This window comes from Misgurnus anguillicaudatus, chromosome 10, assembly GCF_027580225.2.
Source record: "Misgurnus anguillicaudatus chromosome 10, ASM2758022v2, whole genome shotgun sequence".
Lineage (NCBI taxonomy): Eukaryota > Metazoa > Chordata > Actinopteri > Cypriniformes > Cobitidae > Misgurnus > Misgurnus anguillicaudatus.
In genome coordinates, this window is record NC_073346.2 from 39889009 (window position 1) to 39916786 (window position 27778).

Below are 27778 nucleotides of genomic sequence, written 5' to 3' on the forward strand. Positions count from 1 at the left end.
AAATAAAAAATGCATTCTTTTTTTTACATTTAATTAACATTGCTATGTGGGCCTCACATAGGTCCCATATGGGCAACATGGGTTTTATGTGGGCGTAACATGGGCAATATATATGGGTCCCATGTGGGTTGACTATGTGGGTCCCATATAGGTATGCCCATGTTGGATGATAATATGGGACCTATGTGGGCAAAATAATTTCATGCTTAAAATACATTTTATATACATTTAAACTCTTAAAATTATTACTTTTGGTTGATAGTCACTTTTATAAAAAGAGCAAATAATATCACAGATAGGATCTGACCAGTATAAAACATTTTAAATAAAAATGCATTATTGTTTACATTTAATTGTTATATTTATAATGTTTACCTGCCAATTATTAATTTTAATTTGCACAGTTGAGCATGAGTGAAAATAAGAAATGTCATAAAGTTCATCAATTTGTTAGTGTCTTAAATAAAGAAATGTTTCAAACATTCTGGAAGGAGCAGGAGCTTGATTAGTGGGTGTTTCATATAAGGAGATCTGGGCTGCGTTCAGCCCCGACTAAACGTTGCACAACGTTTATTAAACTGAAACGGTGATGCGTTGAACGCCCTGTTGTGATGACGCAAGAGTTGCAACTACGGTAGCTGAGGGGCCATTCTTTGTGTTCTTTTTTAAATGTTTCTGAGGACTGATGAAATCGTTATAAATGTGTGTTTAATACTGTAAAAGACCCTCAATGTTACATCCAGAATGAAAGACAACATTCCAACTTGAACCCATTGAGCGAGCTGTCTCTTTACTATCACGTGGTTTTATACATCTTGCCGCTGATTGGGCTGACATTTCTGACACACCCACCAAACAAGAGAAAACACTTCTAAAACCTGTTGCATTCCGTTGCACACCGTTTCAAGGAAACATGTCGGTCAACGCGGAAACCGTAGCAAAACAGTGCGCACCGGTGTGAGATTGAGCGTGCCCCTGTTCACTGCTACGACACATTATGCTTGACAAAGTAGTCCTGCTTCAAATGTTTTAAATTGTGATTTTTTTCACACAATATAATATCATATTTTAAATAATCTTTGCTTAAATAGGCAAACTTTTAAAATTACAACTATAAAGATGATAAACATTTACACTACAAGAATTTCCGCTCAGGCGCAAGGATACAGATTCTACCGAAGCAGCAGGAGTCCCTCACAATGGTTACACTTGTAATTTATGAGTTGTGTTTTTAGATAATGTAATACTACGGTGCAAGTTCACAAACTGCACAGCGATGAATCAAAGCAAACGTGCAAGGACATTTAATGAGTTTGGCTGTGGATGCTTTGGAAGTTCTTCATAAAACGTTTGAGCAAAGATTAATTGATGATCAGAATTAAGACCATCTCCAGAACAGTGAGCAATATTTGTGGGGTTTTTTTTTGAGTCTCAAGTATTTTACAGTTTTTTACGATTGCTATGACACCTCCTTCAATACCTTTAACAAATTTTCTAAACTCTTAACGCACCAACACACCTAAAACACACAACTGGCAAAATAGTTAATTTTATCCTCAAAATCACACATTGTAAACTAAACTCTCACACTTTTTACAAAAACACTGTAAACATGTTTCAGAATCAACTACTATACCAGATCACCAACACATGTTCTCTTCCAACAAAAACATTTAGTCAATCATAACACAATGTCATGAAAAACACAAACATAAGGTGGAAAAACAAAAACTGCATAAGTTTATGTGTAAATCTGTCCTTATAGACTGTAGTAGATTATAGACTATAGATTATAGTTTTTTTGAAAACTTTTTTATATTTTTGTTTAGTTGGGTTTAGTAAATGCATGTATTATGATTGTTTTGCTGCAGCAATTCAAGACAAAAATGGATCATCCATCTTAGAGTACGTTACCTAACCCTAACCCTAACAAAAAAAGTAGACATAATTGCTGCAGTAAAGAACTTACAGTAGGCTATTTACGACATTACTGCAAGATATTCAATATTACTTCCATTTACAGTAAAAAAGTAAAAATAAACAAATACAAACAGAAAAAGCCACTGAAGAATAAAGCAAAAAAGAAAAGCTCATCATCTAATCTATTGCGTTTCTATTTGGCCACATGTTCTCATTCACATTACACCTGATTTTTCTCTGGCAAGGCATCTTGTGAAGAACCTTTTGCCATGTCTCTGACAGTGTTCAGGTGTGATGTCTGGGAATGCACCATCTATTGCATCCAGGTGGGACTTGAGGAAAATCTTCCCCTTGACCTGGTGGTCTTCAGTTGACTTGTGCAGCCATATATCTTATTTTTTGTGTTGCTCATATTGTTCCTTTTCCACACAAGATCAACCTATAGAGGCCCTCCTTTACTCTACTGTATACCATATAGTCATGCAATTGAAAGAACCTGAGTGTGTTTCCTAGGTGGGAATCAGCTGTGATTTATATATTTGCATTGGTACAATAAATTGTTTTTCAATCCCAATGGAATAAAATACAGGGGATATATTTATGTTTCAATTCATCATATAAACAGCTGTTTACTTTGACTATAAGTGAGGTTTAGCACATGATGTTATCTGTTTTGACATGCTGTGTTAAAGCATTTGTAAATTTGACATTAAAAATCTATTGTATTGGTCTTGTTTGAGTTTGTGTATAAAAGAAGTTAAAGCATTTTAAATTTTTGTTAATTGCATTTTGTGTTAAAGCAACAAGAATTGTGTTAATAGTATAGCTTACACAGGTGGATGTAGTGCTAACTGTGTTAAGAGTTTTGAAAACTTGTTAAAAGTATTGAAAAATCTGTCATAGCAATCGTAAAAAACTGTAAGAGTTTGACTTCTTTCAATTGTTATTTAAGTGTTATGTTAAATTGTTAGTCATTTCCTTCATTAGCAGTTTTGAAATGTTAATGATTATTTTAGCATCAAAAGTGTTATAAATTGACAATAAAGTATTTTGATGTATTGAACCTTTACAATTTTTTATTTAATTTTTCATATTGCACCTCCTTCATGTTTTGTGATGTTATCGATGAATGAACTGTTGAATATTTATGCTGAAAACTGATATTTACGGAACTGAAATTATTTTGCTTTTATTGGTTTTCAATTTAAAACAAATATATTATTTAAGTAAATTACAATTAAGCATTAAAAGTATAATTATTACATAATAAAAGACCAGTCTAGTACCCATTAAAAACCCATACTGGGGCCTGGTAAATAATGTGGGCTTCAGTAAATGGGGCCAATATGGGCCCATGTGTGTTGCCCACATGGGCCCCACATAAGCCCCACTCAGTTTCTATATCAAATTCATGTGGGCAACCCATGTGGGGCCATAGTGGAACCCATGGACAAACCCATATAGGGCCCACATAGGAAGCCCATATGGGGCCCACATGGGCCCCACCTTGCAATGTTGGCTGGGTTATAACTGGGCTGCGTACTGCCTGCGAATTTGAACTTCAGAGCTGAAGGAGCGAGTGGAGAAATAGTCCCAATATCATAACAATCTTAAATAAAACTTCTAAATATACCCGTACGTGTGTGTACCCGTGTGCGTGTGTGCATGTATGTATGTATGTATGTATGTGCGTGTGTCTATGTATTTTTGAATTTAAAATGTTTTAGCTTGGAAGGATCTGGATTACAGGTCATTTCATCTGAGATCAATCCGCACATATAACAGCTGGAATCACTTACTGTTTCACACAAGGACACCAGCCGTTTCCTCAAGTTCACGTCAGGTAAGTGTTTGTAATTAAATGTTAATTTTAGAATATATTTATCTGCAAAGACGCAAATACTCGACGTTTTTGTAATGATATTTTTGTAAAGATATATTTAGAAGTGTGTTATGTTATGTGTCCGAAGTAAAGTGGAGCTATTTTAGTTAAGATAGCCTGGATATAGGGTTGGTTTAACGGACAGGGTTTAGAACTCTGTCTTTATTATAATTGGGACATTTTTACAAACAAACCTTATAAAATACAATACTGGCGTGCATTTTGAGACAAAACAATAGCACTCATATGTTAAGAGATGTCAGTAAGTTATTTTAGTCAGTGAAAAGCCCTGTCCGAGAAAACCGCCCAATAGTGTTTAATTATGCGTGATGTCTGAGGGAAATTTGGCCTAACGTTAACGTTATTTAGGAATAAAGTCTTTCACCGTCAAGCTTTATTATATTAAACATGTTATTTATGTATGTGTGTGTGTTTATATTCCTCTGTTTATCAAACCAGAGCGGAGATGATGTGAGAGGCAGACCAGAGGGATAAATAGCGAGACAGTTTCCACTTGGACGGGCTGAAGAAAGTCTCCTAAATGACCCTGCAGATGTTCTGACTGACTTTGGCGTGCTTTTTGGACTGTTTTATGTCCTCTATTTAAAGAAGACTTAATTCTGTATGTTCAGTCTGTATGATAAGTGAATAAGTGAATAAAAAGCTTTTGTTTTTATGTGAGTGAAGTTAATTATTTTGTTAACAACACCAGCATAAAGTATTAAATAATTTAAAAATGTTATAAAAAATCCCAAATAATAAATATTAATTGAAGTAACACACAAAACATTGAGTTAATACTTCAATTTTAATTGACAGAGTCTTTGCTGTAAGTTTTTAAAGATTCAACTGATTAAAACATTTTTGCTGAATGAACTATAAAGCTAATTGAGCAAACATACTTTTTTATATTTCAGTCAAGTTTGGGCCAACTAAAAAACATCAATCCAGGAAACACTTTGGAGACAGAAATTGAGTGAACGTAAAGTTTCTGTAGAACTAGTTACCAAAAAATAATTCATTGAGCCAACAATTTATTTTTTACAGTGTAGAAGAATTTTGATACAGTAACCAAGAATTATCCATCCTAAAACGACAATACGGACTACCGGCACTTACGGGAACTTGACTGTAAATTTCGTCACCGCCCCTTTTTGGGGGATAAAAACCAGACCCTCCATTGACCTCCACCCAAAACAGCGGAACAAAGCAACGCTCCCACACAGCCGGCAGGCGTAAATATCTTATGAAATCACTCAGATTAAACATGTTGAGCAATTATTAATTGTCCACCCCGCCCGCCACAGAGCACGAAAGACACACCAACACACTCAACCTGGTCAACACAAAAACATGTCCCCCCCACTCCCCCAGCGTCAAATTTGTGTAACAACGCCATCCAGTGATTGCTGGGAATATCGCTAAGCCAGTTAGTTGTATGGCTCAATGGAAAAGTGCACTCATTACTCTAAATATAAAGACATAATAAATAAATAAGAAGTAACTTTCAAATACAAAGTAAAATCATTCACTTGCTTCCCTGTTGACTCGATGAGGTACGAGTAAATGTCCGGGTAAGACACCTCTGGCCAATAGGGAGCGTTGTTAAACAAATTTGACGCTCTGAGACCGAAAGGGACATGTTTTTATATTGACCAAATTAAATGTGTTAATGTATCTTTCGCGCTCTATGGCAGGCAGGGTGGACAGATAATTACTCAACATGTTTAATCTGAGTGATTTTATAAGTTATTTACGCCTGCCAGCTGTGTACGAACATTGCTTTGTTCCGCTATTTTGAATGGAAGTCAATGGAAGGTCTACTCTGTTTTTCCCCAAAAGTGGGCATGAACCTGTTCAGAGACATTCTATGACGTTGCGCCGGTTGTGCGTATACGCTGCGTCCCAAACCGCCCACCTCCACACCATATAGTAGGCAAACAGCACGAGAAGTAGTGCTTTTCGCCCACCATACAGCACGGAAGCATGCGGCCTGGGACGCAGCCATAACTATTTTACACGCAGCTTTTTCATGTGTGGATGCTGGTCAAGAAAAAAAATAAAATAACACGGTCTAACTTTGAAATGCATTGTTGTAACGCGCTCGTTACTAAGACTGTAACGAGTAAAATATTAGCAAAAATTTATTAGTAATGCGTTATATTACTGCGTTACAGCAAAAACTAATATATTACTGTAATATATTATACTTTGTAATGTTTTGTAACGTTACTCCCAACACTGGTCTCAAACAATAGTTAATTTAACAGACAAATGCTACAAAGTCACTCGCAGTATAGGGTCAAACAATTTGCTTACCAAATTTAAATTTTGTATTACTTTTACAACAGGTCCACAAAAGAAGACACAGAAAACACAAGTGTGAAAATGCTGAAGTAAATAATGGAAAGGATTTATTGTTTGTCATGTATACAAAGTTGTGGTCTAGTTGGAGAGTCGGGCTTGTATCCTGAAGGATGCAGATTTGCTCCTCAGGCTCTGCAGTGATTGTAGCCATACAATACATGACAATCACATCATCTTTACCAGAAGGAGCTCATGGAGAACAGAAGCGTCCATAAAACAGAATGGTGTTGGTGGGATTGTGTCGGATGAAAAACAGGAAGGGATGATCAGCATTGAAAGCCTTTGGAATGTTGAAGCGTCCACTATCACACATACAGACCATACCAGTAGCTGCTGCTGCTTCTGTTCCCTCTTCAGTGACCTCAAGAAAGGTTTTATGAATCACCTCAGACACCACCAGATCATTATTGTGGGAAAGGTCTGAAAAATTTGCCTTCCCCTTCTTAAAAGCATCCACCATTCCCAGTTTCACCAGTAGATTCTTCATGTCATAAGTTTCTTCCAGCTTGAATTTAGGAAGAGATAATGCAAGGTATTGTATCTTCATGTTGTCAGGTTTGGTCCACTCCATGAGCTTCTCATAGGTCAGTGTTTTCTCCAGCTGTATAAGAGAGTTATGTTAATGTCTTTCTGTTGATGTGAAATAAAGCTTTAAATATTCTCAATCTCTCCTGTCTCACCTTCTGAAGTCCAGTGGTGTCGTCTTCAATCTCATTTGGAAGGATGATCAACATACTCATATTCCTCCCGACATACGGCAGCTCCAGGATCTGACTGTTCACCTCTGGGATGAAGGTCAGAGGAAAGTCTTTATCCTGATTCATCATCTCCACTGGTTTAGTTTCATTCTGTCAAACATCAATGAGAACATGATCAGTAATCCTTCATGTCAAAATACTGAAGCTCATACATAAGAAGACCTTTGAATCTAACCTTGTTCACTTTAAATGGTTGATCAACAGTGTCTCGATATAGGAATTTACTCTCCCAGTTCCCTTTGAAGTAGAGGGCGTTCACCAAAACCAAACGTGTCATATTATTAAGGATCCCCTGTGCCAGCAAATCCTTGATCCTCCCTGAGATACAAATATATTAAATACAACCTTGGAAACTCTGTACAGCACAAATTAAGACAAAGCCTGCATCCAAATACCCACACTTGTGTTCTTGTCCACTTGAGAGCGCGTGCATGAGACAGACAGTGCGCAAGACTGTTCTGTCTTAAAACTGGAAAGTGCAGTGCCCTTAACCCAAACTAAACCCATACTCTCTCAAATACTGCTTTGGAGCGGTATTCAAGGCTAATCTAATCCCATCATGCATCATGTTCGGGATGTAAATCGTGAGACTTTTACCCAAACCTCGCGAGATGTCACAGAAACCTTTAATTTTAAGATAATAAATGGATATGACATATTTTGATAGTAAAACAGAATTTCATTGCAAACATTGTTATGTATTTTGTAAAACATCTGCAAATGCTTTTATCACATAATTACAAAAAACATTTATTGTGTTGTTTATTCATTGACTACTTAATAAACAAACTTTATTAAAGCTGCTTGCACAAAACGAAGAGTTTTTTTACAGGCGCAAACAATTCTGCTTCTAAAAGTTTCAGATAAGTGTATATAATAATCTAAAAGTTTAGCAAATGTTAATTTCAGAGTGCTATGTGTTCATTTTATTAAAGAAGAACTTAAATAGCCTAAATAAAAAACAAATAGGTTTTGGTGCAAATTGCTGCCACTACCTGGCTATTGACTTTTTCACACTTGCTAATTGTATCCCATTTTATGGGGGGGGGGGACCGAAGATCCGGAGGGCCGTGGCGGAGCTGGTGGCTCTCCCGACCGATGTGGAGGCGGGGATGCAGACCTTCGTTGCAGAGCCAAAGGGGACGAACCCCCAGAAGACGTCCGGAGATCGAAGGAGCCCAAGCGAGCTGGCAGGGTGGAAGGAGGGACGGTGAAGGAGTGAGTGGAGTCCAAAGGTGAGGGCGGGCTGACAAGGGACCAGGGCGGAGCCGGAGAGGTGAGGGAGCCTGGTGGAGATGGTGAAGAGATGGGAGTGGATGAAAAGGAGGGAGGAGAGACCTAAGACGAGGCCGCTGGACTGATGGGCTGAGGCGACCTCCTGTTCTCCTCCCCCATCCCCAGAGACAGCTAGCAAAGAAGGCGCACATCGGCCCAACCTACCCAGCGACGCCAACACGCTAAGGGTGAGCTAGGGGTTGACTCTGTGCCAGGTGGTGATGAGCTGCTGGACTGGCTGGTAAATGGAGAGGAGGAGGGAGAGAGAGGCGGGCGGGACCTGCGACAACGGTGAAGATGATGGGAAGCTGGATGGAACTTGCAGGGACAATAAGGAGAGGAGGCAGTCCACTGCACAATCCAGCAAAAAGTCATAAGCTCCAAGCACCATCGAAAGCTCACCCTCAGCGGTGGGAGTGTGGACAGAGCTCTCATCAACTTCCACTCTGACTCCAACGTCGCTCAACGGTGAAGCTGGCTCGTGCACCTGGCCTGGGGAGAGGACTTCCGGGGTGCCGGCGACGCTGGGCTCAGGGGGTTAATCTGGCTTACCGTTTACGCAGGCAATGTCCTCTGAGGTGTTGGGCGAGTCACAGCAGGTCAGCACCCACTCCACAAAAGCGGCGAAATTGTTCCAGGGACCGTTCGTTGGCAGGCACGTCCAACATATAATTTAAGCCAACTCTATAGAAATCAGAGCGAGTTCTCAGGATAATGTGTTGCCTCACATTCACCTATTCACTCATTCATTCAAACACTGACGGCAGTGTCAGCCATGCAAGGCGCCATCCAGCTCATCGGGAGCAGCTGGGGTTAGGTGTCTCGCTCAAGGACACCTCTACACTTGGTCAGGTGGAGCCGAGGATTGAAACACCAAGCTTCCGGTTTGTAGACAACCTACATGAGCTACTGCCACCTCAGGTGGTCAAGTGCAAAGACCACTGGTGTGGGTATTTGAACGCAGCCATACTTTCAAGTACTTCTGTACAAAAGGCCCTCTGCCGGACATTTTATGCTACTTAACATGTGTTCTAATATGTGTTAACCACATGACTTAAACTCGTCATTTCATTGGTAGACGTTAACTAAACTATATCGTTCATGTTCGGAAATGTCTAAATGCTAGAAAGTTTGCACAAGTTGTTGCCTATCGTGGCTGGCTGCTATCTGGTCCATTCATAACAGTTTGTTAGCATTGTGTGCGTACATTCAAAAAGTAAGTAGCTTAATATTTTTTTAATCTGTTAGATTTGATTTCATTGTGTTATTAGTGCTACTAAATGTTTATTTATACTATTTAAGTATTACTCGGTACACACATAATCTTGATTGTAAGTTAATATCAATGTAAACATGTTAGATAAGACTTTGATAGCAATTATTCTGATTATTACTTAAAGATGTTTATTTTGCTAATTGAATGATTGAGTTAAAGTGAATATTTTCCAATCTAAGGTAATTTACACATATTGTAATGATGTGAAGACATTTTAATGCTATTGCATTATTACTTTCTACTTTCTAAGTCATTGTATAATGTTTAAATATTACTGTTTCTTATTCTTATTGTGCTCACAGTTTTCTTTATTAAGCTTTTGCAGAACCACACACATATACATACGCATCTGTACCTATTTGAATTGGAAACAGTAAAGTTGTTTAATAAGGACATGGACCGAGTGATTTATTGTTCTGTCTGAACATTCTGCAGCGTTTGCCATACAATTTAAACGGCACCTTTTCACTTTCATACAACTTCATTGCAAGGAACCATCAAAGAGAAATTAATGTTGTGAGTGTATGGTAACTTTTAAGTTTAAGAAAGTTTTAACCTTGTGTCGTTTTCTCCACCCAGTTGTTGATGTTGACGCGTGCAGCTTCTGAGTTTTTTATGAAGTCCACAGACTCCAGTCCAGCCTGGTAGTATTTTTGTGAGTCACTAATAAATTTCTATAACACAACAAATGAAATGAAGTGAAAGTCACATTAGATCTGAGAATCTTTATTAACACGAGTGAATAAACTCATCTTATATCAATAAACTGATAGGATTTCTCTCCATACAGACGATTGGCAAGACTCAACATATATGGCACTCCTGGTTCGTTCAACTCGCTCATGAGTTTGTTGTAGCTGGAATGAATTTGGTCCTCCTGCTGAACAGAATATTTCTCTGTACATCAACACTAATAAATAATTCATAATGAAATAGATACTGGCAAAGAGCTGTAATGTATTATTACAGCAAATAAATCAAACATTGTTATTGTTACTGTAAAGTCATGAGGTTTGTATCTCATGAATTCATACTGAACCTGATCAGCTGTCTCAGTATCTGGTCCAGATTTGTTAAGACACAGAACCTACAACCACATTCATAAAAATAAACAACTATTTCAATAACTCAAACAAATCCACAATACTCTCATAAATCTGTGCATTAAAGTAAAAAATGCCCAAAGATGCAGAAACTGGACTTTATGTGTCATCACCTGTAAGATCTGATCTTTTGTGTTTCCTTTAGCACCAAGTGACACCATGGCCAGAGCCGAGGAGATACTGAGAGGAGAGTAGAAGACATTTCCACTAGTGTTTATCTCACTGATCTTCTTAAACACATTGAGAGAGAATTGTGTGTTTGCTGCTGACAAAGACTCCATTTTCACAACCTGTGAAGAGAGATTGAGAGAGAAATTCAGTGTTCGAATTATGTCAAAGCTTATGGGGGGTCCCCTAGCTAAGCTCCACCCCCTCATTATAGGGTCGCTGTGATTTCACAAAGTAAGATGTGTTCGTCCTTGATCAACAATCATCTGATCCTGGTTTTAATCAAAGAAACCCCAAATTACCCTTAACTCAAACTCTAAATATTTTTACCCCTCAAATTAGTGTGAAACACTTGCAAGGCCAGAAATTCAACACATAATAGAGGAGAAATAGACTCATTATGAAATTACATAATTTTACTATATAGTAGTGGTTAAATGCATTACATTGCGTTTTTTGAGTCATAGATAGAATAATTTTCGGATCAGCAAAATGGGGGTGGGAAAATAACATAAGTTAAGTGTGCATCCATTTAAGTGTGTGTGTGCGTCATTGTCTTTGCACACACAACACAACAGCTCACTTTAACATCTTGGGCTCAAATTGTTTAAAATCGCTTATATGTTAACATTTTTCCAAGGTTTAAAAAACACATGCAAAATATACTTTCTATAAATAGTTATTTATTTCTAAAAGATGCGTATTTGAGAGATAAGTTTTAAAGAGATTATCATTTAAGCGTGATTTCTTCTGCTTTCCCAATAAAATATTTCATGTGACTGGGTGGACCAGCCGTAAGTCTGAGTGGGTAGCCTCGCCAGTCGCCACTGTTATGAAATAATTGTTTGAGAAGATTTTTTTTTAAAACTTAAACCTAAAGATTACTAAAGATTCTTACCGCAACTGAGGTAGAAAATACTACACACGCCACACGCAGATACAAACATTAACTCGTCTGTCAATTCCTCCAGAAAACAGCATGAGGCGCACTTGCGAGTTTCTTTATTTCAGACAGAAGTCATTTGAATAAGTTAATTAGTACAAATAACGGACAGCATCGGTTTGTGACACGCAAAATGAGAATTTTAAGTTCATGTAGTATTTTAATTTAAATTAAAACCAGGCGACCCCTCTAATTTATATTTTTGTGAACCCCCAGACCCCTTAAATTCGAACACTGGAGAGAATTAGTTATTCGTGGACAATTAATTCAATTGCAAAAAAATAATTTTATTTAAGTATGACATACATTAATACATTATCGATGTGGTCTTACACAAGAAATCGTTTATTGAGTTCTCAAGAAATAAAGCAACAAAGAGATGAATGAAATAAAAGTCTTACGTAATGATCTTCTCTTCTGTGTCGCAGCTGAATGAATGAACTTGTGAGTTCGTTGAGGATCTTGTTTATAAGAACGATGCCTCGCCCTAAGATGAAAGAAGAGCGATGTTGTCGTCTGACTAGAGAGATGACGTTTTTTGTAGGAGGAGCCAAACTGGTTGCAGAAAGTGACTGCTCCGCAGTAGCTGTGAGAAGTGTTTTAGCATTAACCCGTGATTGTTATTGATCCGGTGTTCTGTCGAAGCCTGATTCCCCTATATGTTTCTCTTTAGTGCAATGTTTCTTATAGCGTTTTCATCACTTTACGTTCATTTTTTAGATAAATAAAAAGTTTAAATGGGTTGGCTACTGATATGCATGTAATGTAGGGGAGAGCGGGGTATGTTGTCACACTTTTCACACTGTCTAACATTTACTGAGCACCATACATCAAAATGGTATAAATCTCATACCAAATGAAAGAAGGAAGTCTTGGGCACATATGTTGTATTCATAACATCTTTATATCTTATCTCATTACAGAGTTGTAGACTGTTGAATAGTGACTGTGCACTTGTGACAATTTGCCCCATCGGAGGGTAAGTTGTCACACTAGGGCGGGTAAGTTGTCACACTAGATTATCTAAAAATAAGAACACAACTACTTAATTGTGAATATTGATTTTAATTTTTAAACTCAAACCAAACTGGAAATATAAACATCCGTGCCTGGAGAATCTGGAAAAACAATTATTTCGATCCAAATAATGCACATTTCAATTAAGTGGCAAGACCACTTTTCTTTGAACTTTGGTTCAAATGTTCTATGGCTTTCACATAAAACCAGATAACTGAATGGAACGCTGCAGATAACTTGCTTAACTTAACATGTTTAACCTCTGAACAAAACAGATGCCCTGTATGACTAATAGGACTCATCTCCAGAATCACAATTCTGACACACATAAATTGCCTGGCCTGAGGTGCAAGCATCATGGGCCCAATTGTTGCATTTTACACATTTTACCCATGTCTCCTTTGGACGACTCTTTGAAAATGGCTCTACACAGACGAGGCAGAAGCACTCTTCATCATCTGATGATGACTCTTGCATGATTTTTCTTCTTTTAGCTGCCTTGTTTTTCATAGGTCCAGATTTCTGCTTCCCTTTCTTTTGAAACAGCTTTTTGCTAGATTGAGGCTTATTCTTTTCTATATCATGTTTTCTGAGCATGTTCGATGTGTTTGTTTGTACAGGGGCAAGTTGTCAGATGTGACGACTTGCCCCAAAGTCATTGAGACAACTTGCCCCATACTTACTTGTGTGCTAATGTTGTCTAAATCTCAAGTTTAGCTCATCATATCACTTTAGCTAAAGTATCAAAAGACACTTTACGGTCTCCTCTATTTTGTGCAAAATAATCATTTTAAACATTCACACCTAACAAAGTTGTATTGCATAAAATGTAAAGTGATTTTTTTTTACTTTTTAAGCAGAAAAGTAAGAAAATTGTGCTAACCTCAGATTACAGTGATCTTGACCACATGTGAACAGGAAGTTGACTATAGAAGAAGAAGTCACATAAAGTGGCTATTTGATTTTTGAGATAGAGCCTCTAGTGTTGGAGTTATTAACAGTGTGACAACTTACCCGTGTGACAACTTACCCCGCTCTCCCCTATATGTATTGCTCTTTTTTGCTAAATCAATTATTTTTACAGTCTGAATCGCTATAAAGTACATATAAAAGCAATACTATCATGTTTTATATATATGTATTAACGTTAATTAAATAATTAAATATATTTATCATTTTCATGTTTTCTATTATTTCTTCCTTTTATTTATACCTTACGTGTTTGTTCTAAAACTATTATAAAAGTATTATGTTTACACATAAATTAAATATAATTAATGTTTTTAAAGATACATAGTGATTTTCCTTTGTTTTCTGTTGTTTAATTAATATAAACGACACAAACATAAGCAGATTAGAACTGCTACTTCAAACCAACACAAAGATCTGTTTTTTTTCTGAACTGTTTGCAATCACTTTAAGACATAACTGATTGTTTTTATGAGACTAGTTGCCAAGACTTTCGAAATAATTTTGTGTTTGAATGCTTTAGGAAAAGCGCATCTCCATGCGTCCACTTATGAGTGTTCATCCATTTAAGTGTGTGTGTGCGTCATTGTCTTTGCGCACACAAAACAGCTCACTTTAACATATTGCGCTCAAATTGTTTAAAATCGCTTGCATGTTTTCCAAGGTTTAAAAACACATGCAAAATATACTTTCTATAAATAGTTATTTATTTCTAAAAGATGTGTATGTGAGAGATAAGTTTTAAAGAGACTATCATTTATTATCATTTAAGCGTGATTTCTTCTGCTTTCCCAATAAATATTTTATGTGACTGGGTGGACCAAAAAAAATAATAATAGTTTTATTAAGTATGACATAAATTAATACATTATCGATGTGGTCTTACACAAGAAATCGTTTATTGAGTTCTCAAGAAATAAAGCAACAAAGAGCTGAATGAAATAAAAGTCTTACGTAATGATTTCATCGCTCGAGTCTGTCCGTTTTAACTGAATCAATGCTGTAGACTTTCTTTCACATTTGTCTGCAACAAAAGACAAAACAGACAACTTTCCTATCTATTTAACCATCTCAAGGAGGATCAGAAGAAATGGACAGCATGTGAGTTAAATATGAGTATCACAGCAAAGGGTCTGAATACTTATTGAACATGTGATGTGATATTTCAGTTTTTCTTTTTTATTAAATGTGCAAAATTTTTTGCTGAGTGTACATTAATGAGAAATAAAATAAACTTTTTTTGATTTTAGCAAATTACTGCAATGAAACAAAAGAGTGAAAAATTTAAAGGGGTTTGAATACTCTCCGTACTGAGAACCGCAGTACTCGAGATCGTCATTCAGTCTAACCAATGCAGTAAAATTCAAAGCGATATTGAGAGAGATACAGAATGATTTATTACTAATTATATTATCAGTATAAGTTTAATGTAAGTTTAATTTAGGATTTTTCTTCTTCTGCAGTCTGCATGGATAAAACCTGATGATTAAGGTTGGACCAGGATGCACTGCAAGCTTCAATAGAGGCATATACATCTGACCTATATAATTCATAACATTAAACTCTGTATATATCACAGTTTGTCATTGTAATCTCATACTTTTCAAAAACGGTGGAGTTTTCCTGCATGTTACGGATGAATTAATTGTTTGCCGTGGGTCTTGTTTTAACAAAAACATCCAGTTTCATGAAAAGGAATGTCATTGTACAACCCAGTCTCACCCCATGGCGTCAATATTTGACGACACTTGACCATGCGTCAATATGTTGACGCGGAGGGTATACCTTTCGCGTCATTTTTTGACGAACTGGGGACTTCAATACTATTAAGTCCGTTGCATTCTCTTTCCTATTTTCTTACCATTTTCTACCATTTTCGCGTCGGTTTAGGGTTAGAATTACATAATGACATCCCTACCCAAACCTTTCCCTAACCCCAATGCCAGGCGACAACTGTTTAATTTCGCGTACCTAATAGTATTGAAGTCCCCAGTTCGTCAAAAAATGACGCGAAAGGTATACCCTCCGCGTCAACATATTGACGCATGGTCAACACCGAAACCAAGCCCCCCTGCCTTTTTAACACGGTCTCACACCCATGGCGTCAATATTTGACGACCTGGCCTTTTGTCTCATAATGTAAAATAATTTTGATACGTTCGCATACAGTAACCAAGAATTATCCATCCTAATACGGCAATTACTCTCATATTAAAAACTTTACCAGTTGCAGTGTTGGGGGTAACGCATTACAAGTAACGTGCATTACGTAATAATGTTACTTTTCTGAAGTTACGAGTAAAGTAACGCATTACTTTATAAATGTACACATTAATATTTGAGTTCTTTTTTTTAAAAGTAATGTGAGTTACTTTTCGGTTTTACTAATTTGATTTAATAACAACACAACGTACTGAATTAAACTGAATGTAGTCACACAGAATTACGCACCAGATGCGTGCGCGCCTCAGCGAGAACAGTTTTGAGTCTGAAACCAAGATGGCAGGCCAGAGCTTGATATTTTTGCAATGGAAATGTGCGATTTCTGAACTTCTCATTCATAAAAACATGTGCAAGGGTTTAGAGATCAAGCCTCAGCCAAGTAAGAAAAAGTAATGCAAAAGTAATTTAAAAGTAACAGAAGCATTACTTTCCATTAAAAGTAAGTAAAGCAATTAGATACTTTTTGGGAAGTAACTTAATATTGTAATGCATTTTTCCCCAACACTGACCAGTTGAACCCAAGGATTAAGCTATACTGTAGTGTATTCTGCCCATCTGTAGACGTGCTCTTCTGGTCAAAGTAAAAAAGTATTGTAGACACAGTTAACATGGAAAGATATGTAATATTGTAATTCTGGGACATTTGCATTCATACAGAAGGCAATTTTCTGGTATCAATGTGCTGTGTGAAAGAGGTTTTAGTGTTAGTTAATGCAAGTACAATGTTCATGTTCAATGTTTAGGTTGGCTCAGTGAGTAGCACTGTTGCCTCACAGACAGACGGTCCCCAGTTCGAGTCCCGGCTAGGTCAGGTGACGTTTCCATTTGGAGTTTGCATTCCCTGTGCCAGCGTGAGTTTACTCTGGTTTCCTCCCACAGGCCAAAAACATGCAAGTTAGTTGAATTTGAGATATCAAATTGCCTCTCTCCTAACCTGTGTGTGGATTAACTGGTTCTTGCCATCAATATCCATAGATGTTGGAATGGTGTGAAGAATTAAGAAAGAAGAAATGTTTAAATTAACATGTACTAAGATTAATAAATGCAGTATGAGTGTTAATGTCAGTACATGTTAACCAATAGTACCTTATTAAAGAGTGTTACCTAAATGTATTAAGAAATAGTTTCATGTTCTCATAGACCTCTACATACAGTACATCTTAAAAGAGCTATATCGTCATCTAGTGGTGGAGGTAAGCTACACAAGGTTTATGATACATAGTTGGTATTTAGTCTTTCAATGAAATAGGAATCACAAACTTATAGTACCAAGTTAAATGTAAAATAGTACCAAAGTAAAATTTCCCTTTAAAACAGAGTTGCTATTTTTGTGTTTTGTTGGAATCCAGTTAAAGTATAGGTTTCAAAAAATACTGTACAAAGTTCTTATTGCATGTCTTTTTGCTTTGGTTTGACTAGAAAAAATGCTGAGCAAAGTCTTTTTGTTTTATACCAAAATTATTTAATCCATCATTTTAACAAAAGAAAAACAGAGGCACTTAAGGGTTAAATTAAACACTTTGACTACATAACAATATAATTATCAGCATTAATCCAAACGAGAACCTTCAGAAATCTCCAGCAGGAGGAGCTCATGGAGAGCAGAAGCGTCCATAAAACAAAATGGTGTTGGTGGGATTGTGTCGGATGAAGAACAGGAAGGGATGATCAGCGTTGAAGAACTGTGGAATCTGTACCATCCTGGTCATCATGACAACGCCAGTAGCTGCAGCTGCTTCTGTTCCCTCTTCATTGACTTCAACAAATGATTTATGAATCACCTCAGACACCACCAGATCATTTTGGTGGGACATGCCTGAAAAATTTGCCTTCCCCATCTCAAAAGCATCCACCATTCCCAGTTTCACCAGTAGATTCTTCATGTTGTAAGATTCTTCCAGCTTGAACTTAGGAAAAGATATCTGAACGTCTTGTATCCTCATGCTGTCAGGTTTGGTCCACTCCATGAGCTTCTCATAGGTCAGTGTTTTCTCCAGCTGGATAAGAGAGTTATGTTAATGTCTATCTGATGATGTGAAATAAAGCTTTAAACACTCTTAATCTCTCCTGTCTCAGCTGCTGAAGTCCAGTGGTGTCGTCTTCAATCTCCTTTGGAAGGATGATCAACATACTCAGATTCTTCCCGACATACGGCAGCTCCAGGATCTGACTGTTCACCTCTGGGATGAAGGTCAGAGGAAACTTGAACTTCTGATTCATCATCTTCACTGGTTTAGTTTCATTCTGTCAAACATCAATGAGAACATGATAAGTATCCTTCATGTCAAAATAAAGAAGATCATACACAAGAAGATCATTGAATCTCACCTTGTTCACTTTAAACTGTTGATCAACTGTGGCTTCCTTTGGGAATTTTTTCTCCCAGTTCCCTTTGAAGTAGATGGCATTCACCAAAACCAAACGCGTCAAATCATTGAGGATCCCCTGTGCCAGCAAGTCTTTGATCTTCCCTGAGATACAAATAAGATATTTAATAGCCAACTCAAGAGCCCTACTTAAAAAAATTACCTTTAATTATAACAGTACATTACAGTAATTTAATTTATAAGAACTTTCATGTTGGTCTTTAACCTTGTGTCTTTTTCTCCACCCAGTTGTTGATGTTGACGCGTGCAGCTTCTGAGTTTTTTATGAAGTCCACAGACTCCAGTCCAGCCTGGTAGTATTTTTGTGCATCACTAATGAATTTCTATAACACAACAAATGAAATGAAAGTCACATTAGATCTGAGAATCTTTATTAACACGAGTGAGAGACTGAATAAACTCATCTTACACCAATAAACTGATAGGATTTCTCTCCATACAGACGATTGGCAAGACTCAACATATATGGGACTCCTGGTTTGTTCAACTCGTTCATGAGTTTGCTGTAGCTGAAATGAATTTGTTCTTCAGGTGTTGGCTGGGATTTCTGTTGGCAAAAATAAAAAAAACTTTGAAATACACATTAGTCTACTATAAAAAGGCACTTGCCAAGTCCTCATGAAAATTAACCATGTTATTTGTGGTAAAAGTTTTTTTGTTTGAACTGTACTAAAACCATGGTTAATTTTTGCAAACGAATGCCAAAACGGTAGGGCGAGTTGGCCGTTACCATTTAACAGGGCACGCATGGTGACGATAGACAGCATTTTTAACTAATGCTAACAGAACCTTTCTGCAATGTGTTATTCACATATGTGACCCTGGACCACAAAACCATAACAAGGGTACATTTTTTAAAATTGAAATTTTGACAGCATCTGAAAGTTTGTTAGGATGGGACAAAATCAAAATATTGAGAAAATCGCCTTTAAAGGCAGGGTCCATGATCTCCGAAAGCCAATGTTGACATCTGAAATCACCTAAACAAACACGCCCCTACCCCAATCTTTTGATAGACCCCACCCCACACATACGCAACCCAGGCAATGATATCGTTTAGTAGACACGCCCCTTACTGCTGATTGGCTACAAGTGTGTTTTGGTAGTCTGCCCGACTCCCTTTTTTTCCATGTTTTTCAAAAATCATGCATCCCGCCTTTAAAGTTGTCCAAATAAAACTCTAATCAACTGCATCCACTCACAAAAATAAAGTTTTAGATATATTTACGTTAGGAAATTTACAGCATATTTTACATAATATCCTAATGAATATTTTAATAATTTTGACCCATACAATGTTTTTTGGCTTTTGCTACATATATACCTAGTATAGAAAAAAATACTCATGGCTGGTAAATGTTTTGAAGTCACCTGCAAAAAGTTAGTTTTTGGCCCTGTCAAACATTGTTACCGCTACTGTAAAGTCATGACGTTTGTGCCTCATGTAAATATTCATACTGAACCTTGAGGAAAGAAGGTATCTGAAATTTCTGAGTCTGCTGCATCATTTGTGGTTCAGATTGACCCTTGGTACAGACGGGCATCTGAGGTTTCTGGGTGTGCTGCTCAAGCGCTGGTCCATGTGCTGAAGTCGCAGCATCAGATTTCACAAGTTTGTTAAGACACAGAGCCTACATCAATGAGAGAAAATAATAAATACAACTCCAATATTTTAATAACCCAAGCGTTTGTGAATAGATGTATAGATGAATGTGTATTTAATTGTGAATATGCATTCATTTCAGTGCAACAGTTTACATGAATTGTATTCTGTTCAATTTCTTAACTAGATACTGTGACAACCTGCATATACTGTAAAAAATTGCTGTAATTATGCAGCTGGTTCGCAGTAACTTACTGTAGAAAATAAAGACTGAAAATGTTTCATGTTTATTCAACTTTGAACAAACTGTTGCCAGTAAATAACATAAATGTAAAATCTACAGTAAGTTACTGGCAGCTAGTTACCAGTAATACCCAGTAATTAAAACTGCAGAATTACATCCGTAAAAAAATCTGTAGAAATTACAGTGTTATTGCAGCTGGGTTGCCGGTAACTTACCGTAGATTTAAATTTATGTTATTTACTGACAAGAGTTTGTTCAAAGATAAATAAATTTTAAATATTAACAAGTCTTTATCTTTACAAAATAAAACTATTCAGTAACAGCCTCATGCAAAGCATTCTGGGAACCAGAAATCATCATCAATCTTTTTCTGTTTTTTGCTTAAGATTTTGTTTCCCAGGGTGTTTTGCTTGATGCTGTTTTTTTGGTTTTGCTCTGTAAAGACAAAGACTTGTAAATGTTTAATGTTCATTTAACTTTGAACAAAATGTTGCCAGTAAATAAAATAAATTAAAATCTACAGTAAGTTACCGGCAACCCAGCTGCAATAACACTGTAATTTCTACGGATTTTTTTACAGTGTACAGTTTGAGTGATCTTATGTTTAATCCAAACAGCCATACTAAAACCATAGCAAGACCCAACCCAGTATGACAGACTCTCTTCCTGTGTCCTGCCCTTCAACAAAATCAATTTAAACATGAAACCATGAAAAGTCTTGTCTGAACGTGCACAAAAGAGCTCTACATTACAGGAATAAACACATCATGGTCACATCTGAAAGACATGCAAATACTGTACTGACACTCCTGCTTCTTTGTAGGATCATTACCTCATTTGACCTGCCATACTTTGAAAAAATATTTTTTTTTTAATGCAAGGGTTCCCAAACTTTTCATGACATGACTCAGACAAGTAAAACCTACCTTAGGACCCACCAAAATATTTATTTTGAAGAAATATGTGAAAAAACACACAACATTTTATTTTAGAGAAGAGTGGCTCATATTGTCCTTGTTTGAACATAACATTATCCAATAACTCACCTTATCAAATTGTGCACCCTACAAGTGGGTCCCGACCCACAGAATTGCAACCCCGTGCTTTAAAGGGTTCACATCATGTGCAAAAATGTATTTTAAAATAAACGTGTTTATTATACTACTTTCAGGACTCAAAGCTTACTCTCCCGTCTACAAAGATCATTTATTGAAGCTAAGCTGGAAAACAGCTTTTTGACATTTTGATTCAAACACAAAGTGCACATTTACTTGTCAACTACAGCCAACATGTTCTCTCAACGTCACAGTTAGATAATAAAGAGAAATCAGAACATGCAATTATTCATAAGCATCAAAAGAAACCCAAATCTCCATCACTCCTAACAGTTTTGTCCATTAAAGATAAACTGTTACATCACCTGTAAGATCTGATCATGTGTGTTTCCTTTAGCACCAAGTGACACCATGGCCAGAGCCGAGGAGATGCTGAGAGGAGAGTAGAAGACATTTCCACTAGTGTTTATCTCACTGATCTTCTTAAACACATTGAGAGAGAAATGTGTGTTTGCTGCAGACAAAGACTCCATTTTCACAACCTGAACAAAAGTCAAAGAGAGATTGTAAGAGATATGATTAATTACTAATATTATAACAAGTACAATTGAAAAATTAACATTAAGAAAACAGTCCCTACACTGTAAAAAAATTTGCTGTAATTATGCAGCTGGTTGCCAGTAACTTACTGTAAAAGATAAAGACTGAAAATGTTTCATGTTCATTTAACTTTGAACAAACTGTTGCCAGTAAATAACATACATGTAAAATCTACAGTAAGTTACTGGCAGCTAGTTACCAGTAATAACCAGTAATACTGTAATTTCTACAGAAATCCTTTAAAGTGTAGATGTCACTGGGGCAGTACTCCTAAAAAAAGCACCTACACTGTAAAAAAAATCCATAGAAATTACAATGGTATTGCAGCTGGGTTGCCGGTAAATTACTGTAGATTTAAATTTATCTTATTTACTGGCAAGAGTTTGTTCAAAGTTGAATAAATTTGAAATATTTACAAGTCTTTATCTTTACAGAATAAAACTATCCAATAACAACCTCATGCAAAGCATTCTGGGTTTTTTTGCTTCAGATTTTGTTTCCCAGAACGTTTTGCTTGATGGCTGTTTTTCTAGTTTTATTCTGTAAAGACAAAGACCTGCAAATGTCTAATGTTCATTCAACTTTGAACAAAATGTTGCCAGTAATAACATAAATTTAAATCTACGGCAAGTTACCGGCAACCCAGCTGCAAATTTATACGGAATTTTTTTACAGTGTGTAAACCTTTGAGGTACTAATATGAACTCTTTAGGTGTACTTTTCAAAACGGTGCTGCTCCTGTGACAACTGGGGAGCATTTTTGACTATTTTTCTGACAGTGTAATCGTGACCGTAAAATTGTGCAGAACATTAATGTCATACAATTGAACATTGCATATTTTCAGCTTTAAATGAAATAAAATCAGATTGTCAGTGTGGTTTTATACCTTGTATTTCTATAAAAATTTAGCATTTCTCAGTTCATATTTTCTCAGTCATTAACGACTAAACATAATCCCTTCTGATTTCTAGTTTTGCAATCAGACATATCTTTATTTTTACACATTACTACACAGACAAATCTCAGTGTTTAGGAATGTTTTGCTTCTGTTAGTGTATATTTGAAAGTATATTACAGCATAATACAGTAAAAATCACATAAAAGTAACAAAGAGAGCAAAGAAATAAAAGCAATAGTTACAATACTCAGGAACGATGATGATCTCCTGTGTGTCTCAGCTATATGAATTGTTTGTCATGGGTGTTGATTTTAAGAACGAAGCCTCGCCCTAAAACCCAGCACCTCATGGAAGAGGAATGTTGTCGTTTGACAGCTCTGTACCACACCAGATAAAGAATCACCTTCACTGAATCAATGCTACTGACTTTCATTTGCCTTTTTAAATGAGTCTGCATTTATCATGAAATATCATTAAGCTACTTGTTGCATGCAAAAAATAAGGCACTTTATTGCAGAATGATATTTGAATCTATGCAGAGGTTTATAACACACACAGCAGTTACAGCCAGGTCACTGTTTTTGTGGGTAATTTTGGATATGATTAAATATTTAATATTGAAAGTGTGATGTTGTCATCACTACATCTCACAGTAAACAGAGATTTGTGTTATATGGGTGTTACATTGTTCTCAGGTTTGGAGCAAGTATAAACACATCAAGAATACACATTGTCAATCAAAGCTGATGATCAGGATTACATTCAGGCCTGAAACAATGTCAGAGCTGTCAAACCAGATTCTGTTTTACAGATGTGAAGCTTAAAGCATCTTGTTTCTTCTTGTAAATGTAATATGTCATGATTAGTCTGCTGAAATAAAACTGTATATTTTAATTTACACACCGGGTAAAAACAAAGACGACCATCACTTTACCAAACCCAGCTGTTGACTCATAAGCAGGTGTGGTCTCGTGGGTTTGGGGCTTGTTCATACGATGTAGATGGCAAAGACTTGAACACAGCTTAGTCAAGTGACGTGAACAAACACGTGGGTTTGGGTGAACAGTTCAGATATCTACACATTTCTTGCACAATCTACAAGATATATATTTTATTTGAAGATGTTGTCATATATTACACAACAAATTTTAACTGAGTTTACCAAATTACACACCCTTGGTTCTTGCATCATGCGTTGGCTCATCATACATCAGCGTTTCTCAAAGGCCCCACTGGTGGGAAATAGGAACATTACAAGTGGGGCATGACAAACAAAAGGACATTTGATCATTTGTGTGCCCACATCTATTCATTTCTTTATTTATTGACCATACACTTAAAACGACACATTTAAGTATAAACCTAACTTGTCACGCTGAACAATAGCCTACAACAAAGAATTAATGTTGGAATGTTCATTGAAGAGGAACAAAAACTTTAATGTGGAGAGGCGGTATAGACGGTAACGGGTATAAAAGTCAACAATGGATAAGTTTGGGACACGGAATGAAAAGAAAACTGGAGATTCTGCAGTTTGGACCTAATCAACCAAAAGTCAAACTATGGCATAACACAAATGCAACTGGGGGAATTATGTTGGTGACTGAAAGCATCCAAAATAAACTTCACATTTAATCTGTGCTCTTACTGACAGCTTTTTCTGTAATATTCAGTGCAAGTTATCTATTTCAAAAAAGATATTTTAAAATAAAATTGTAGTTTTCTAATAACAGAAATAAATCTGTTTGGCACATGTGTAGTTTTTTTCTAAACTTAATTTCATGCATTTAACCATACACCTTCAGATTAAAACATTTTTTAAATCATAGTTAACATTTTAGTCAAGTGTGTCCAAACTTTTGGCCTGTACTTTACATGAGGTTGAGTAAATAATGACATACTCAAACTGTATTTTGGGTGAACTATCCCTAGGCTGAAATAATGTACTTTCAATTTTAGAGCATAATTTTAAATATTTTTTTTACAATGTAAGAGTGAGTAAATCAAAGTATTTCTAGATGTACAGTATATGTCAAACTGTGTAAATAATGATTTTCTTAATTTTTAAAGGGGACATTTCATGAAAATCTGACTTTTTCCATGTTTAAGTGCTATAATTGGGTTTTCAGTGTTTCTATCACCTAGAAAATACGAAAATGATCAACCCAGTTACTTATTTCTGGTAAACCATTCTCTGCAAGCATATAAAAAAGCTTATTGAAATTTGGCTCCACTTGTGATGTCAAAAGGGGATCTTATTATAATAATACCGCCCCTTAATCTGCACTATCCAACCAAGTCACTGCCATTTAGTGCAGAGATCAGCTCATTTGCATTTAAATGGATTTAAAAACTGCATATTTTTGCCCACACCTACAAAGCTGCAATTTTAACATGCTATAATAAATGATCTGTGGTATTTTGAGCTAAAACTTCACATACATACTCTGGGGACACCAAAGATTTATTTGACATCTTAAAAAAGTCTTGCGAAATGTTCTCTTTTAGAGAGGGAAAAGGCATCTGTATTTTTTTATTAAACTATGCGTCTTGCTTTCCTCACTTTCCACAGAAATTTGAGCAAAGGTTAACAGTTTCTTTATTTGAAAGTGTAGCAACATGCTCTTGCAGTGAATCGTGGAAACCATAGATATATGTATACATACTAGATGCCACATTAGCCGCAATACTCAAGTCGTCCGCTATATTGGACTGATTTAAGGTGGTACATAAACCAGTGGTGACCGGTCTACTGTGTTCCTGCAGAATTGTAACATCTAAAAAAACACAGATGCAGATTGTTTTTCCCGTAGGTCCTTTTTTTAAAAAGAAAAAATGTTTTAAAAAAGGTTTCTGTAAACCTCCTTTAAGAAGGTCAAACACTTTTGCTGCGTGACAATTGAACTCTGACCTACATGCACCGTTTTCATGCAATTTTTCTTTTATCCCCTTAGAGGGCTTTGCTGAAAAATAAAAAAATAATATTAATGGACTCTGCCAAAAAATATCTGAAAGAGATTTGATAAATGTTTAATATGAGCTGAGAACATTTGGACAATATCATTATCTCATTTTTGACCGAGGTGGCATTTAATGGCTGACTAATCCTTCCATATAAGTGATTGTGATTTTAAATTTGGTTTTGTAATCAAGTGCATTTTATGCACTTTATTAGCAGCAGGAACAAAGAATACTGAATCTTTACAGAGAAGATAAAATTACCATATGGATTTATAAACTATATTTATAATGTAAGAAAGAGTACACACCTGACCATAACCCCAGTCTAGAACTTTCATTGTACAATCATTCAAAACAAATGAGAATCTTTAGAAACAAAACTCTTCAGATCAAACCAGCAGGAGGAGCTCATGGAGAGCAGAAGCGTCCATAAAACAGAATGGTGTTGGTGGGATTGTGTCGGATGAAGAACAGGAAGGGATGATCAGCATTGAATATCTTCAGAGACACAAACCTGCAGGATTGTAGCATCATGCCAACACCAGTAGCCGCAGCTGCTTCTGTTCCCTCTTCATTGACTTCAACAAAAGTTTTATGAATCACCTCAGACACCGCCAGATTTTGGGGGGACATGCCTGAAAAATTTGCCTTCCCCTTCTCAAAAGCATCCAGCATTCCCAGTTTCACCAGTAGATTCTTCATGTCATATGTTTCCTCCAGCTTGAATTTAGGAAGAGATATCTGAACGTTTTCTACAATCATGTTGTCAGGTTTGGTCCACTCCATGAGCTTCTCATAGGTCAGTGTTTTCTCCAGCTGGATAAGAGAGTTATGTTAATGTCTATCTGATGATGTGAAATAAAGCTTTAAACACTCTCAATCTCTCCTCTCTTACCTGCTGAAGTCCAGTGGTGTCGTCTTCAATCTCATTTGGAAGGATGATCAACATACTCAGATTCTTCCCGACATACGGCAGCTCCAGGATCTTACTGTTCACCTCTGGGATGAAGGTCAGAGGAAACTTGAACTTCTGTTTCATCATCTTGACTGGTTTAGTTTCATTCTGTCAAACATCAATAAGAACACAAGAGTTATAACCCCTTGTGTTATAATCCGATTGTTCATGTTGTACATTAGGTAGAGTATTGCAATAGTCACATATTCAATCCCCAGGGATTAAAAAGATCAGTTTAATGTACTGTTAGTTCTTTTGGATAGTATTATCTTCCAAATGCACTAATGTAAATGTTTTAACTTTTTATAAACAACACACAAAATAATCATTGAATCTCACCTTGTTCACTTTAAACTGTTGATCATCAGTGGCTTGCTTTAGGAATTTTTTCTCCCAGTTCGCCTTTAAGTAGATGGCGTTCACCAAAACCAAACTCGTCATTTCATTGAGGATCCCCTGTGGCAGCAAATCTTTGATCTTCCCTGAGATACATATTGCCAATAAATTAAGTGCATGGTGTGAACAATAAAAGAAATGTTTGATAAACTTCAGTGCTAAAAGGTAAAAGAATCTATAATAACTTTGCATTTTAACAAGGTTCACAGTTGTTTTAACCTTGTGTGTTTTCCTCCACCCAGTTGTTGATGTTGACGCGTGCAGCTTCTGAGTTTTTTATGAAGTCCACAGACTCCAGTCCAGCCTGGTAGTATTTTTGTGAGTCACTAATGAATTTCTATAACACAGCAAATGAAGTGAATTGAGTGTCACATTAGATCTGAGAATCTTTACTAACATGAGTGAGAGACTGAATAAACTCATCTTACATCAATAAACTGATAGGATTTCTCTCCATACAGACGATTGGCAAGACTCAACATATATGGGACTCCTGGTTCGTTCAACTCGCTCATGAGTTTGTTGTAGCTGGAATGAATTTGGTTCTCCTGCTGAACAGAATATTTCTCTTTACATCAACACTAATAAATTATAATTTGACAAATAAATCAAAACATTTTATTGTTACTGTAAAGTTATGAGGTTTTTGTCTCATGTATTCATAATGAACCTGATCAGCTGTCTCAGTATCTGGTCCAGATTTGTTAAGACACAGAACCTACAACAACATTCAAAGGAGAATTAATTAAAAACACACACATATACTTTTCTAATAAC

The 27778-nt window shown here is 36.4% G+C and overlaps 2 protein-coding genes across 17 annotated transcripts in view; both read right to left on the minus strand.

The window, feature by feature from the left end:
• Nucleotides 1-6185: 6185 nt before the first annotated feature.
• LOC129448842 (leukocyte elastase inhibitor) overlaps nt 6186-27778 on the minus strand; it is a 58137-nt gene continuing 36544 nt past the window's right edge. For 4 of the 16 annotated variants that reach the window (XM_073872606.1, XM_073872605.1, XM_073872598.1 and 1 more), the window contains exons 5-7: nt 7103-7245; nt 6850-7017; nt 6186-6770 (exon numbers count right to left, since the gene is read on the minus strand). In XM_073872606.1, the coding sequence (XP_073728707.1) occupies nt 6360-6770; nt 6850-7017; nt 7103-7245 (722 nt within the window). In that variant the 3' untranslated portion in view covers nt 6186-6359. Of the gene's footprint in view, nt 6771-6849; nt 7018-7102; nt 7246-10034; nt 10153-25998; nt 26467-26545; nt 26714-26944; nt 27088-27186; nt 27339-27429; nt 27553-27671; nt 27720-27778 lie in introns of those variants that run through there. The other 12 variants (XM_073872604.1, XM_073872592.1, XM_073872599.1 and 9 more) reach the window with 9 other exon arrangements.
• On the minus strand, nt 17341-23082 carry LOC129448840 (leukocyte elastase inhibitor-like). The gene is made up of 8 exons (XM_073872609.1): nt 22932-23082; nt 21556-21732; nt 19752-19919; nt 18698-18835; nt 18494-18611; nt 18230-18372; nt 17975-18145; nt 17341-17895 (listed from the first exon to the last, which is right to left on the minus strand). Exons 2-8 carry the CDS (start codon nt 21721-21723, stop codon nt 17494-17496), a joined length of 1308 nt encoding a protein of 435 aa, XP_073728710.1. The 5' UTR covers nt 21724-21732; nt 22932-23082; the 3' UTR covers nt 17341-17493.

What these genes read in the sequence shown, in the direction of transcription:
- LOC129448840 (XM_073872609.1), bottom strand. Translation starts at nt 21,723, where the DNA reads ATGGAGTCTTTGTCTGCAGCAAACACACATTTCTCTCTCAATGTGTTT. An exon ending in CACATGATCAGATCTTACAG is followed by an intron (nt 19,920 to 21,555) that starts GTGATGTAACAG and finishes TCATTGATGTAG; the next exon opens with GCTCTGTGTCTTAACAAACT. An exon ending in CCACTGGACTTCAGCAGCTG is followed by an intron (nt 17,896 to 17,974) that starts AGACAGGAGAGA and finishes CTTATCCAGCTG; the next exon opens with GAGAAAACACTGACCTATGA.